Source organism: Cryptotermes secundus, unplaced genomic scaffold (genome assembly GCF_002891405.2).
Source record: "Cryptotermes secundus unplaced genomic scaffold, Csec_1.0 scaffold271, whole genome shotgun sequence".
NCBI lineage: Eukaryota > Metazoa > Arthropoda > Insecta > Blattodea > Kalotermitidae > Cryptotermes > Cryptotermes secundus.
Window position 1 is genome coordinate 412,669 of NW_019731219.1, and position 15,286 is coordinate 427,954.

At 39.3% G+C, this 15,286-nt stretch overlaps 1 protein-coding gene across 2 annotated transcripts in view; it reads right to left on the minus strand.

Annotated features, from left to right (window-relative positions):
* The window catches only part of LOC111866438 (type II inositol 1,4,5-trisphosphate 5-phosphatase), a 58,484-nt gene extending 43,443 nt beyond the window's left edge, over positions 1 to 15,041 (minus strand). The window contains exons 1-2 of one of the 2 annotated variants that reach the window (XM_023855407.2): positions 14,791 to 15,041; positions 6,472 to 6,553 (exon numbers count right to left, since the gene is read on the minus strand). In XM_023855407.2, coding sequence (XP_023711175.1) covers positions 6,472 to 6,528 — 57 coding nt within the window. In that variant the 5' untranslated portion in view covers positions 6,529 to 6,553; positions 14,791 to 15,041. The remainder of the gene's footprint in view (positions 1 to 6,471; positions 6,554 to 14,790) is intronic. The other variant, XM_033752248.1, reaches the window with a different exon arrangement.
* Between the last annotated feature and the right edge of the window lie 245 nt (positions 15,042 to 15,286).

A 15,286-nucleotide genomic window follows, 5' to 3' on the forward strand; every position in this document is an offset into this window, starting at 1 on the left:
GGAAGGCTAATTGGTTGGTCATATCTTACACACTAACTGCCTTCTAATAGAAGTTATTGAAGGAAAGATAGAGGGGCGGATAGAAGTGACCAGAAGACGAGGAAGAAGACGTAAGAAGATGCTGGATGACCTTGGGGACAGAAAAGGATATTCTCACTTGAAGGAGAAAGCTCTAGATCGCATTAAGTGGAGGAACTGTTTTGGAAGAGACTGTGGACCTGTCGTCTTGACAGATTACTGATGAATGAATGAATGAATGACTGAAAAAAGTAAACTCAAGAAATAGAAGCTAGAAATAGAAAGCAGCAGTGGCACTTAAAGCACAAACCAAATTTAATTTGGAATAGTATTCTAAAACAGAGTGGCTATCCGGTTGCCGTAATATAGGAAAATTGTTTTGTTGGCCATGCCTATTGTTTCTCAAGGAAAAAATGTATGGAACAAAACTGGGTTTGGTGATACCAACAAACTTCATAAAACATTGAAACGACATGAGAACTCTCAGACTCACATTATTTCAACAATGCAACTTGTTATGTTTGGGAAATCTCGAACTGACTGTCAACTTGACACTCAAAAGTGCCTGACAATACTACATAGAGAAATAATGAAACGCTTGATTGATATCATCTGCCATTTAGTAAAGTGGCAACTTGGCCTTTGTGGTCATGATGAAAGCGTGGATTCTATCAACTGAGGTAATTATGTGGAATTAGTTCACTTGTTGAGGAAATATGGTCATAAACTCAATATTCACCTTGAGAACAGTACAGTATTTACAGGTTTATCAAACAGAATACAAAAGGACCTTACTGACTCAATAAGTTACATAAATTTTGGTGAGTTGATTGCTATCAGTTTGATTATTAGGTACCACTGCTTCCCTTACCTAAAATAGTACCGCACGCCACTGGAAAGCAGAGTACTTCATCAACAGTGACTGAGAAGTAATGTTTGTGGAAGATGAAGGCAGAATCCAAGTGTAATATGCAAACAAAATTAAAACATATCAGGAGAGTACAACTACAGATACACCTGTCACTTCCAAACTGGCAGAAACTATTTCATCAACACAAGATAATTAGTAGCCAGTATATCAGCAACATAAAAGTCCAACAGTGATTTCTAAGGCAGGTCTGTGGACCTTGATGAGGACAAGTTTCAAAAGTGTTGGCAATGTTTTGAACACCACATGAAAATTCCAAATATATTTCATATCTTATCTACCTTCCATAGAGTGATGCATGTAAGTCCATATTCAAAGGAGATGTGATGATCTTTTATAAAAATCTTTGTACAAACAAATATCTTAATGTGCAGGAGAACACAGATTTCTGTGCAAGTCTGTTTGGAAGCATGCAACATTTGTTATCAAGCTTTCATGTTGAAGTGGAACAAATCAATGTGACAGAACCTGCTAACAGATGAAAATCTCAAGTTAACCAAGCAGTAGCCAATGGCATCATCCTTGAGCGTACGTACTTGGCACTTGCAGTGCTGGCACAAGTCACATTCATATATTTTATTATTTGTTTTTTTACTTATAAGTTTAAATCCAGTTTGAAAAAATGTCCTTTTAGGTGACAGTGTCCTGTAAAAAGTCCTACCACCCATCTTAATTTGTTTCAGCAGATCTTTCATTCTTCTGGCAGAGGGCCCTAGTAAAAGTCCCTCTACCTGTCTGGGTCTAGTTACAAATTCCCAATTTTTTTGTGACTTCTGTTCGTCCAGTCCCTGACCACTTTCTTGGAAACTCCAACTGAGATGCATCAAGCTGCTTCAGGTCCTGTGAACGGATCTTTAGATTCTGTTCTTGCCAACCAGACGGTCATATTATCAAATCCTAATTCAGTCAGAACTTTTCTGTTTGAAATTGCATCTATTAAAGTTCAGCACCGTCATGATCATCACCACCATCACTGTCATCACCATCTCCCCTCCTCCTCTTCCTCCTCCTATTTTGGAAAGAACTTATTACTAAAGTAAAGATTTTTTCTACAATCACTTTGCAAGACATAACCTTAAGGTTTCATAACATTCTCATATTCGTCATCACTGCCTTATTATAAAGAGTATGTCATACTAAATTTTAGATGTATATGATTTATCTCAATACAAATTCCGTATGCATAGCTCAAACAGTCCATTAGTTATGCTATTAAAATGAAAGCTATTTACAGATTTCACGCCACTGCCAATTACTTGTCCCATTTTTTACAAGAAAAAAGTACCTTAACAAAAGTTGAATTTATTTTTAAAGATTTATTATTATACTTCATTTCAGTTTTAGTTTCCTTTAAGTTTGTGTGTCCAGACACATACATGCATGCAGACACACACACACAAACACAAACAAAATGGTGCTCTCTTATGCCTACTTGTTTGTTTTCATTAAGGATATAATATAGACAGAAATTCAGCTACAACGACCATATCTACATTTTTGCATTATGTAGCATCAAACTTTTGTAATTTACCATGTAACAATGCACCCCAGAGACACAATGGTAATTTGACAATGTGACCCTTCAAAAAATACAGCTGATCATCTCTGCTTGCACTGTGCTGTACAGTAACAAATGTCCAGTCTTGCCCATCACAGCGTCAGTAGATTCTTTGTGCAGTAAAGAATGGAATGAGGAAGAATACAGAGATTAACAAAGAGTATGAAAAAGGAGGAAACTACATGAAGCACAGTCTCATAGTCAAATAGGATAACACTGCTGAAAGATTTGAAACAGTGGGAGCTGGAAAATATCACACCTCTACAAGAAACACTACACAAATTAAGCTAAGGTTATAGAAAATGTGTAAAATTCTGTGATGTATGACAGCTAGGTTAACAGTTTATAGTACAATGTGTGTATGAGTGGAAAATAAAACAATTATGGATTATCACTGTTTTTAACTATTTGTGCTTTCTCTTCTCTTCAGCAACTCAGATAATTCAAAATATACCATACATCTTCTTATCACCTTATATTTTGGTACATCAAATGCCATGTAGCAAAGGTCATGCTGACTAGCTTCCAAATTTGGATACATACATTAACATTTACTATAATGAGTGAACAGAGAAAACTAATATAATTTTCATTTTAAGTTCATAAAACCACCTTTACAGAATCATGACAGGAACAGAAGAATTGATTTAAGCTCAGACTTGGATTGCTTTTATTTAAATGTCCCATATGGCATACTTCATCTCTTAAGGGTTAATGTGCATAGCAGTGAGCTTCAATATCTCTTGATCAGACAGTCTGTGATCAGAGCCTCATTAGGAGATTATTTCACTTTCTTCTTCAGAGTGGAAAGTAATTCTTGCAGCTGAACATTACTATAGGGTCCAGCAAATCAACCTCCCGTATTTGGAGAGGGCGCTGTGTGAGTTGTGGTGGGGATACGGCGGCGGAGGGGGGTATCGATCGATAGTGGTATAAGTGCCATTTGCAGTAGTCGCAATGGCGTGGCATGGTGAGCATCGTGCATTTGTTGTGGCAGAGTATGTTCGTAATGGTGAATCGGTGATTACTACTCAGCGAGCATTTCGCATTTGGTTCGAACTTGGCCGACATGATCCTGTTCCGGATAGAAAAACTATTCACGTTTGGGTATCAAACTTTAGAGCAACAGGTTCTGCACTGAAAAAGAAATCGCCTGGCCGACCTCGGACCGTAACAACGCCAGAAAATGTGGCGCGTGTGAGAGCGTCCATCCAGCAATCTCCAAAGCGTTCAGCACTTAAACATGCAGCTACCCTGGGATTGTCTGATAGGAGTTTAAGAAGAATCCTGCACAGAAATCTACACATGCACCCACACAAAATGATGGTTACCCAAGAATTAAGTGAGAGAGATTCTGAAACTCGCAAAGCTGCGTGTGAGGACATTCTTCAGAACATTCCCTCTGGCGCTGTTTTGAGTTCATCTGATGAGGCCCACTTCCACTTGTCAGGTACTGTAAATAAACAAAATTTCTGCTACTGGTCAGCAGAAAACCCTCAGGAACTTCACCAATGACCGCTTCACAGCCCTCGTGTGACAGTTTGGTGCGCCGTTGCTGAATTTGGTGTGTGGGGTCCTTATTTTTTCGAGGAAAATGGGCTAATGATAACGGTTACTTCGAATCGCTACTGTCACATGATCGAGACCTTCCTCCGACCTAAGTTAAACCAGTTTGTTGGGGACCATGAAGAGGGACAAGCCTGGTTCCAACAAGACGGAGCCACAGCTCACACTTCGCGGCGTTCTTTAGCAATTCTGAGAGAGTTGTTTCCTGGACGTCTTCTCTCTTTGCGAGGAGACATCGCCTGGCCCCCAAGGTCACCCGATTTATCACCTTGTGATTTTTTTCTTTGGGGACACTTAAAGGCGCAAGTGTACAAACATCGCCCCACAACCCTGCAAGCACTTAAGGAGGCAATCACCCAGGCAGTGGCTGCCATTCCACCTGAAATGACACAAAGAACTATGGACAACTTCCGGGAAAGGCTTCGCCAATGTGTGAACAATGGAGGGCGCCATTTACCGGAAATAATTTTTAAAACCTAGTAATGTAAAATAGCATCGTATTTGTTGTTCACAAATAAAAGTATTTTTTCTGTACCTTTCTTTGTTTGTTTGTAACTGCCTTTTGAAATACGGGAGGTCGATTTGCCGGACCCTGTATATAATGTGTCATCCTGTTGCCCAAAATTTTCCAACAACCTCTTAATAAGTTTCAATGTGTCCTTGCCTGCTGCTGTGGCATTTCCCCCAAGTTCCTTACTGTCACTACTAGCAGCAACACCCTGCTGCATACAATCCTCTTCCTCTTTTGCTTTCCATCTCCAAGTTTCTGCATAAACGCCTTCTTTAATGATATCCTTCATCACTTTTGATGTCATAAGTGAAGTGATGGGCTCATCAAACTCAAAGTCTCTCAATGCTTCATTTTCATTTATTTTCCATTCTTTGATACTGTTCTTTGTTGCCTCATACAGCACAAGTACTGGAGTCATCAACCTCAAAGCCATTCATTACACCCTCCACAAGTGGAACTTTCTTGCCATGAGCAAAACAGATCAGCTGGCTTTACACTCACATATGAGCATGCAATATGAAACAGGTCATCCTTTAGGGCAACACTGTTCAGAAATTCTTCTTCCCTAAGATAATGTATAATACCAATTTTGTACCGACATTTCAGTATCCCTGCAACTAACCAAACTACATTTTGGGCCCCAGAGGAAAAGCTACTAGGCATATACTGAATAGATATCTGTTCATCACATGATTTCAGAAACATTTCACTTGGATATGAAGGAATCCTGCAGAAAAGCAGTATGGCTGACCGTGTGATGTTATGATACTTCAAATTCCCTTTCACTGCTAGCACAAATCAGTTATGAAACCACTTATACAATATCTTCCCACTCACTGATGCCAATTCATGGCTATAATAATCAACACAAAAGCACTTAATTCCAGTCCCTTCACAATATTCTGGCTCCTTTATCATTCCTACACAAAGAAGTTGCAGCTTGTAAGTTCCACTTCCATTTGCACAGCATATAATAGTGATGTTCTCTGTGTTATTAGGAATCTGACTATGGCCAAGATGTTCCTGCATCCCACACTGGTTGGCAGGTCCTTCCATTGCAGTCCCATCTCACTAGCAACACCCGTTCTGGACAAAGTTCCAGCTCGTGGATTAGCTTTCTAAAATTCAGCTTAAATGCAAGGGCAATTGATCCATCTGCATCAACTTTCAGAGACTGTGTCCCTTATGATATTTAACATGGGTCAGCCAATCACTGCTTGCATTAAACATTCCTTCAATGCTAACTTCGTTATACAATCTTTGAGCTTTCTCTAACAAAGCAGGTCCTGTCATACCGACTCCTTCTGAACGACATCTGTACCATTCAAACAGACCTTTATCCAGCCCTTCAAACTCTGACTTCTTTAGCGATTCCCTTTTGACAATATTTCTGGAAATACCAGGTGGTACTGCATTGTCTACCAGACTGTCTTGGTTCTTGTACATGCCTCTGACAGTCTGGATGCCAATGCCATACTCCAAGGCTAGCTATGAAACAAGGAAACCACTCTGCAATTCATCAATTATCACAAGCTTCTTTCCCACCTCCAGTACCACCCTCTTTCTTTTTGCCCTATTTTTTTCCATGCTGTTAGCAGAACAGTGAGAGCGCCACAGCTCAAGCGGTTAGGCGCTGGCTTCCCACTGCGGCGGCCCGGATTCGATTCCAGGTCTGGTCAAGTGGGATTTGTGGTGGACAAAGTGGCACTGGGGCAGGTTTTCTCCGAGTACTTCAGTTTCCCCTGCCAATCTTCACTCCACCAATTGCTCCACAATCACCCTCACCTATCATCTGGGGCTCGTACAATAGGCCAGAAGTGGCCGCAGTACAAGGGACTTAGTCCCACCCCACTAGCAATAAAAAAAACAGAACAGTGATTAAAAGGATTCTGCAATGGCATTCTCTCCAGAGCTCAGCTTGGCCTGCACGATAGCCTGCTGGTCCATGAGGACACTTCACTCTCTCTCCTGTCTGTAAAACAAATTACATACCATAAAAACAGTCCTATGTGAATATGAACATCCAAATTAATGAGTGGGTTAGCACAACAATAATGAAAGTAGAGTAAAGTACTATGAAAGATTGTAACTTAAGAACTCCAAGCAAGTTGGCCCAAGCAGTATTGCATGTAACTTGTATTCACAAGGTCCCCAGGCCAAATATCCACTAAGATACTGATTCCCATCAGCATATACAAGACATTCTCAAGACGCAGAGTCACAAGTGACAGCTAACATTAAAGAAGCCATTTTCTTTTATATCCAGTTGGACAAGTCAACTGACATCACTGGAAAAGCTGAACTCCTAGAATTCAACAGGTTTGTAATGAAGACATCGCTGAACAATTTTTATTTTGCAAACCACTCCCATGGAACAACAAAAGGTCAAGACATTCTTGATGGTGTCAACAGTGACTTCTGTTCTCATGATGTCATGAAAATCATGCATCAGCATTTGCATGAATGGTGGGCCTTCTATGTTGGGAAGCCTGAAAGGATTTGTCACACTGGGCAAGCAAAAGAACCTTGGAAATAATTCTCTCACAATTTCCTGCACAGAGCACTCCTCATTTAAAAATCAGTAGTACCTGAGGTACAAAAAATACTGGATGAGACAATCAAAATGGTTAAATACATCAAGAGTAGGTCATTACAGTCGAGGTTGTTTCCAGCACTGTGTTCTGCCATGGAAGCTGCTCATTCACACCTCCTATTACACATGGAAGTGAGGTGGGCATCTTGAGGGCAGGTGCTTTCAAAGTTCTATGAACTAAGAAAAGAGCTTACAATATTTTTTCAAGCCTGAAGAGTCTGAGCTGGCTGACATGCTTAGTGATGAGACCTGGTGCAATAAAGTTTTTTCTTAGCTGACTTATCCCAAGCCTTGCACACTGTTAACAAGAGCATGCAGGGAAATAATGGAAATAATCTTACTTGTACTGACAAAATTAACTCATTTAAGGGAAAACTAACGCTGTGGGAAGCCAGAATCAAAAGAGAGAACACAGTTAATATGTTTAAGCTGACAAAATTTGCAGACTGAACAAAAATCTTGATTTAATTCTACAAAGTTTGTCACTGATGAGTAAAAACAATGGAAAGTATTTCTAGTCACTTGAAGTAACTTCTTTGCACTGGGTGAGAGATCTATTTGTGTTAAGTGTCTGAGTCAGCAAAATTAACTGTTGTAGGAGAAGATGAGCTGACACAAATAAGAAATGACAAAAGACTCAAACTGAAGCACTCATCAACTGATATGGGCCTCAGTCTGGTTGTCTCTCTGTCAGGACTACCCCATCATCACAAAGAAGGCGACTGAAGCATTCTTTCCTTTCCCTGGAATGTATCTGTGTGAGGCTGGATTCTCTATTAAGAACACAGTGAAGAGCAAGAACAAGTTGTGGCTTCAAACACTGGAGGATGACTTGAGGGTATACTTGTCAACCATCCCACCTTGGACAAGGGACATCATGAGGCATCACCAAGCACAGGTTTCCCACTGACAACAAACAACATATTGTCATGTGTTTCAGTGACTACAGATGGGGTCTGGATTGGTAATCAGATTTAATGCACACTTACAACTTGGAATTACATGTAACTATAACACACCACAATTCACTATAACCTAAACTAGTCTTCTCAGCTTGTTACACGCTCCACTAATGATTGCCTGGTTAGTCTTCTAACAAGGACTATTCCTCACACCCTTACGGCTCACGAACTGCACTCCCTAACTGCTCTCTCAAAGACTGTCTGCTCTACCCATGGCTTCAGAGGACCTCCTTTCTCCAACTCAGGCCTGGTTTCAGTTCTCCAGATAGTCTCAAGGCGGACTGCCCAGAAAACATCTCTTCTTGAGTTGTTTTGTTGCAGTGTGACGTAGCCATCATGATGGACCACACAGAAAACAATGCTTCCAACAGTTCTTCTATTGTTGCATATATAAGCATGTCTGCAGTCACATTACATTACATTACATTACATTACATTGCATTCCATTGATCCAAAGTTAGTCAAAATGACTGTAGGATGTGGAATATGACATATAAATACAAAACATATGTACAGTCCCAACGGAGTTCTCACACAAGAGAAACCAAGAATATACAGTGACTACACACAAGGCTATTTAGAGATATATAAGTTATTTTCTAGACAATAGGTATTCATCAACAGAGTAGAATGAATGTGTACTTAAGTATCGTTTCAGTGCTATTTTAAATCATGCCTTTTCATTCATACGACCTCTGAGATCAGATGGCAAGTTATTAAAAATTTTGATCCCAGCATAATATGTGCTTTTCTGAAAGCATGAGAGGTTAGCAATTTGTATATGAAGACAGTGTTTGTGTTTACTGAGCCAATGCCTAGCAACAAGCAGTTTTGCAGAGCCATTCCCTAGCAAAAGCTGTCCTTACTGGCTTCACAGTTCTAGCTTTCAGCAGACATGCCACAGTATACACACGTTTGTATTTATGCTTTTCTGTTTTTTAATATTGATCTAAGTCAGCTGGGTTAGCCAAAAAATCTGACTCAGAGTAAACAATTTTCCTTAAAACATAAATGTTTGAGAAAAGAGTATCTGGTTAACATATTTTGTTTGCCTACTTTCCTTATTTTGAACAAATAAAAGGAGGCTTATGTGGTCACCTTATTGTGTGTCCGTGTTTCACCCCACCCCACCCCCCAAACTCCTGAAAGCTAGAATAATGTAGCCAGAAAAGGTGGCTATTACAATATCATATGAATGTATGTGACATGATACCTGAAAACTGGAACAGTGCAGTCAGAGAAGCACTGCGGAGATGGTCATTGCTAGGAAACGGCTATGTAATTAGGTCTTCCAACTCTCTGGTATCAGCGCACTACAACAGACTGGTAACAACGATCCTGTCCAGTTCAGTCCAGTAAATGGCTCCTGGCCCTTGCCAGGGCAGTCATTCTTGGTTTCAGGACTGATGACATAATTTATGTTCATTCTAAGACTATTTATGTATTTGGAAATTGGGTCTCCTCTTCAATGAGAAGGGAGGGGTTGTCTTTCTGACAAGGCACATCTGTTGCACGGTAATTCTGCATGTGTGTACCTGCATTCATGCAACGTCCAGGTAAGAGCATTTGTGCGGAATGGACAACATACACACTTTGTCACTTTACTGCAATGAATATTTATGGAAGATATATAAATATATAAGATATGTCAATGCAAGCTTCTGTAACAGATTATGCCTTAACCTACTTTACCACTATGAAAGTATGAAATGGCAGATAGTCACTTGAATGATTGCAGGCCTGACCACCACCTAATTTATGCCTCTTATACCTCCTATGCATGGCTTCTTCTTGACCAGTTGCATGTACATTTGAGTATGGATGATTCTGGTTGACTTCTGCCTGTTTCCTACATAATTCTGTTACATATGACCCATGTGAGGAATTTTTAAAGCCACATGCATTACACAGGAGATCAAGTCAAAGCCGAAGTCACAGTGCGACTGGCGATCAGTCAGTCAATCTGTCTTGGTGCTGATCGGTTCCTGTTTGACAGATACAGTCCTGTCCATATGGGGTGCCCTGTCTGTTGAGAGGATGGGTCTGTCATTTTCCAGAGTCACATTCTGCAGTAATTAGTCAGTTGTCAGCATGTCTAATATATTTACATTTTACATGTTATTAAAAGTACGTACATAAAATATATACAAGGCCTTTGTCAATTCAGGCTCGGTACAGCAGATCATGCCCTATCTTCAGTAGCTCCCACTACAACAGTAGTCCAGTCACTTGAACAGTCTTATGCTTGACTGCCTCCAAGTTTAAGCCACTCTTAATATAACTTCAGGTCAGACGGCAGAGAAAATATCGCCTCTAACAGATCCTCTGTTGTTAGGCTATTTTCCCTGTGTCTCTGTAGGGGTACTCCCATACCGTCGCTAGGCAACAGTATGGTAAACACGTTCCCGCAATAACTTATACATACACAACAATATTTGTTGGACGTGTCGTTTTCTTTGCAGTCTGTGTATTATCAAAGGGAAATAGGTGATCAGTTCTTCCCAGAACTTCCTGTTATATATTTTGACATAAATTGGACACTATTTGTACTTCTAAACATTTTAAAATTTTAAAACTGTACTTAACACACTTAGGCACTATGCTACAAGCCGGAAGATCGCGGGTTCAAGCCCCAATGAGGTCATTGGATTTTTTTCAATTGACCTAATCCTTCCAGCTGCACTATGGCCCTGGGGTTGACTCAGCCTCTAACAAAAATGAGTCCCAGGAATATTCCTAGAATGTTCTTGAGGGTAAAGGGCGGCCGGCATGTAAGGCTGACAACCTTGCTGCCATCTATGAGCTGTCTAGAAAATGTTGGAACCTCAACATCTCACAACCCTATGGGCCTCCAGGGCTTGTCACAGGGATACCTTTACTTACTTTTTTACTTAACACACTGAGACCTAGCCAGAAATGTATTAGGGTAATCCTGCAGCACACCCTTTTCATCCATGAAGTAAACTGTTGCATCTATTTTTAAGAACACCTTAAAATTCTTGGTTCTCCATAAACAGGCATGGATGCCTGTGTGTGTTTACTCTATGTCTGCACTGTCCTGTGTGCAGGTAGCTGCCTTGCAATGGGCTGATCCCCCATCCAAGGAGTCCTACAGACTGGTAAAAACATTAAGAACCTGAAAAAACGCCCAATGTCCAACAGAGGGCTGCAGAGCCATAGATGAATGAATGAATGAATAAACAGCCATACCATACTGTGGGAGCTACATCCTACTACTACTACTACTACTACTAACTACATGGATTTAAGGCCTTCTTGAGAACCTGCCAGTTGCTCAGTTACTCAAGAAATTCCCAACAGTTTATGGAACCCGACAGTTCATTACCATGTTCACAAGAGCCCTCCACTGGTTCCTTATCTTCAGTCGGAAGAATCCAGTCCATGCTACCCCATCCTATTTCTCAAAGTTCCAGTTTAATACTACCCACCACCTATGTCTAGGTATTCTTAGTAGTCCCTTTTGTTTTCGCTACTCCACCAAAATCCTACATGCATTCCCCCTGCCCAATTTCCTGATATAAACTACAAAAACAAAAATGTCATGCCCTACATACAACATTCCCAACCATTTAACAACAGGAAAAGTTTTACTAAATGTTTCTAACTGTGAGACTTAATACAAGTAAGCTAAGTCCCATTACATATGATTATTTTAAAAGAGTAATCCGAATAGTAGTTTTATATGAGTTGAAGCTATTAGGTCAGCATCTGTTCAATATGAAAGTATATGATGCAATTACAAAGTCACGCCATCTTTAACCTCTATCCAGCCAATTACAGTTCATCTGAGATGTTGCCAATATAAACACCCTGCATGTATAACTGCAGTTTGGATGCAACTGCATCAGATGTTAGAAATACATCTAAATAAGCATTTAACAAAAACATAAATTTTCAATGATTTAAGTATGCATATACACATTTACATCCAACAGCAAACACACACACAAGCATTTATGTATGGAACACTGAATTATATGGAGAATTATGTAAGTAGATGCTATAGAAGCTAAACCAGTTTAACTACACAAAACCTGAATGGTCTCGTATCTGTTTGCACAGGGTACTTGTGTCACCCAGGTGTGACCTTCATGATATCAGAAAACATGAGGAAATATAATTAACAGCAGATAAAGCTCATGGCATCCAAACATCACCATTGTGCAATCTTAAACTAGGAGCACTCACCAGGAATGTTCTTCTCATATCCTCAAAAACTACTAACAGTATTTCAATGAAATTTTGGGCAAAGTTACATGAAAGTTGTGAAATGATTCTTATTTTCCATCTACATCAGTTCCCTATTTTAGATCAGACCAAACCTTCACAAAACAGCACCATCATTAAAAAAGTACAGTTCTCATTAATAGGTTAATTTCAACTACTTTTTATACAGTGTATATTTAAAAAATATAAATAAAAAGAATGCCCCAAGTGGCAGTATATTTGTGCTGTTTATGAGCTAAGGAACACTCAAATTTATAACTCTATACCATGTAGCATATATATTCTTGATTATCTCTGATGACAATCTCTGCTGAAAATGAACTTCAATATCAGTGAGGGATAACGAATTGCAAAAAACAAATTTCTAAAACATGTGTACTCCAACTCCATGTTAGGTGGGTCCCTTGTCACCATGGCATGGCACGTCCTCAGGTTGCAGATGGAGGAAACGCCCTCTAGGTATGGAGGGAAGCTGTGAATAAGCAGTTGCAGACAGCCAACAAGGGGTGGTCTTCCAGCTTGGTGGTTGGGTGTGGGGCTAACAACTCCTCACCATAAAAAATAAGCTTGTTACAAAAATGTTCATAAAGCCTAGAACCTGGACGGATCCTCTGGATAAACAACCTAGGCTAAAGGAAATGGTCATGAGATTCAGTACTTGGAATGTTAGAAGTATGAATAGGGCAGTTCTGTCAGCTTCAAAGTCAAAATTAATTCATTTAATGAATCTTCTGTTCATGAAATATAATTCAGAATGATTCTCAGTAAATGCAGATCAATTTAAGAGATTTATATAAAGACCTTAAATAAATGCTGAGAGTGTAATGTACACCCCATACATCTACACAAGATCATGATATGACACTAAGTGATCTGAATTTCAAGACCCTAACATCTGAGATGCAACTCTGCAAATTCACACGCAACTGTGTCACAGAAATTACACAGTACTTTCCACTGCCTGGAGCATTTAAAACTAAGCAACATCATTATATTTGCTCTAATATGTCTCAAGTTGGCAGGTACTTTCAACAGACTCCCAGTATCCGGATACAATTTGACATGCTACTTGCTTCCTGCTTGAACACAAAGGAGTTCAAAACATATCAAAATCCTCATCTGGCTCATACCAACGTCTCTTTTAAATTTTCCACTAAAACACCATATTGCTAGTATGACACAAAGCAATTCAAAATTATATGTCACAAATTACGGCTTTCGTAATTGCCAATAATGCATACCAAAAATGAATCTATAAACCAGTAAACTAAATAAATTTAAATAAATGTCTAATAACTGTCTTAAACAAATGATTAAACACAGATGTGAATGAGTGAGTCACACAATCTTATTTCACTACACATAAATAAAAAGAAATGAAGAAACCAACGATGTTAACATGTGCTTTTCTCGAGTTGTGAAACAGAAACATTCTATACCTCTGGCAGGAAGGAAAAATTAGATGCTTAGGCAACTGAGGGAGACACGAATAAATCCAGTAACGCATAAGGGCCAGCACCCAACAGCCCTGCTTAAGGAGAAAAGACTTGTAAGGGAAAGGCATGACAACTATATTACGTGCCATAAGGAAATGGAAAAATCTTCCATGGAAGTGTGAGGCTAAGGCCCATGAGGCAAGGCTCTCCACAAACTTCTTACAACCTAAGCGACACATCTGCAGAATTTGAAAAACCTTTAAATGCTATTAAGAATTTAAACAAATTATAAATCCATCAAATTATCTGTTATGTCATACTAAATATAAACAAATTATAAACATCTCAAACAAATTAGAAACATCTCAAGCTAACACTTTTAATACTTAAGCATTAAACGTTGGTGGGGTCTGACCCTCCCACCCTTAAGCATGAATCACTCCAGTAAGTACAGGATAGTATAGCATTAGTAATGGTATAGTATGGGATTAGTTCCAGCTCATTGGAATGGGAAACCAGTGGGTCATGCAAGGGAAGATGATGCAATGCACACTGCTTCTGTAAATACAGTAATTTCAAATAAAGGAAATGAATACACTAAAAAGTGACCATTCTTACTACATTTAGTTCAGAAATCTTTGACAGTCTCTAAATTATATGCGGACTGGAGTCATTGGTTTCTCACGTGTTTTGACAAACGCCTCAAACCTCAAACTTCAATCTGCGCAATACAGATAAAATTAATGCGTCACGAGAAAAAATGTTCATCCCCACTGGTATATTTTCGTCAGAAGAGATAACAATCCTTTCACAGCCTGCCTTTCTGGAGAGTGCCTATACAATTCGTAAATTGTACTATAAATTACGTTCTGAACTTTGCATAAATGACTGACGGAACCTCCTCTAATAACGCAATAAATTAGGTAACAACTCAATGCACATCCTACACCTGAGCACATCGCATACTCACTTTTCTTTAATACAGATTTTTGTATTGCTCTGCCACTTCATCGCCGACAACCGTAACCACCAATCAACACACTGTGCATCACAATAACTTTTTCCGCCGTGTTCTGCACGAAACACAACTTTTCATACAAACGTCATACACAACTGACTCCTACAAACCACACAAAGTTCTTATAGATAACACACCTTGATCAGACGTAACTTACATCGATTGCCCTACGTTTACTTTTGACAGCTCTTACATAATTTTGTATCGCATAACCGATAAATACAGTCTTAATTGCATCCCCTGCCATAAGAGTGCACTGAATTCGCATTACCCCAATCCGAAACTTGTAAATCATAAAAAATGAAATATTCCATTTAAATAATATTTCAAGCACAAAACGAAACAGATATTCCTTATACTCAAGCATTAGTATAGATTAAAATACCTTGTTTAATGAAGCTTCGTTCATTATTTTAAAATTTTGAAATGGAAAAGTGTAGCTCATGAT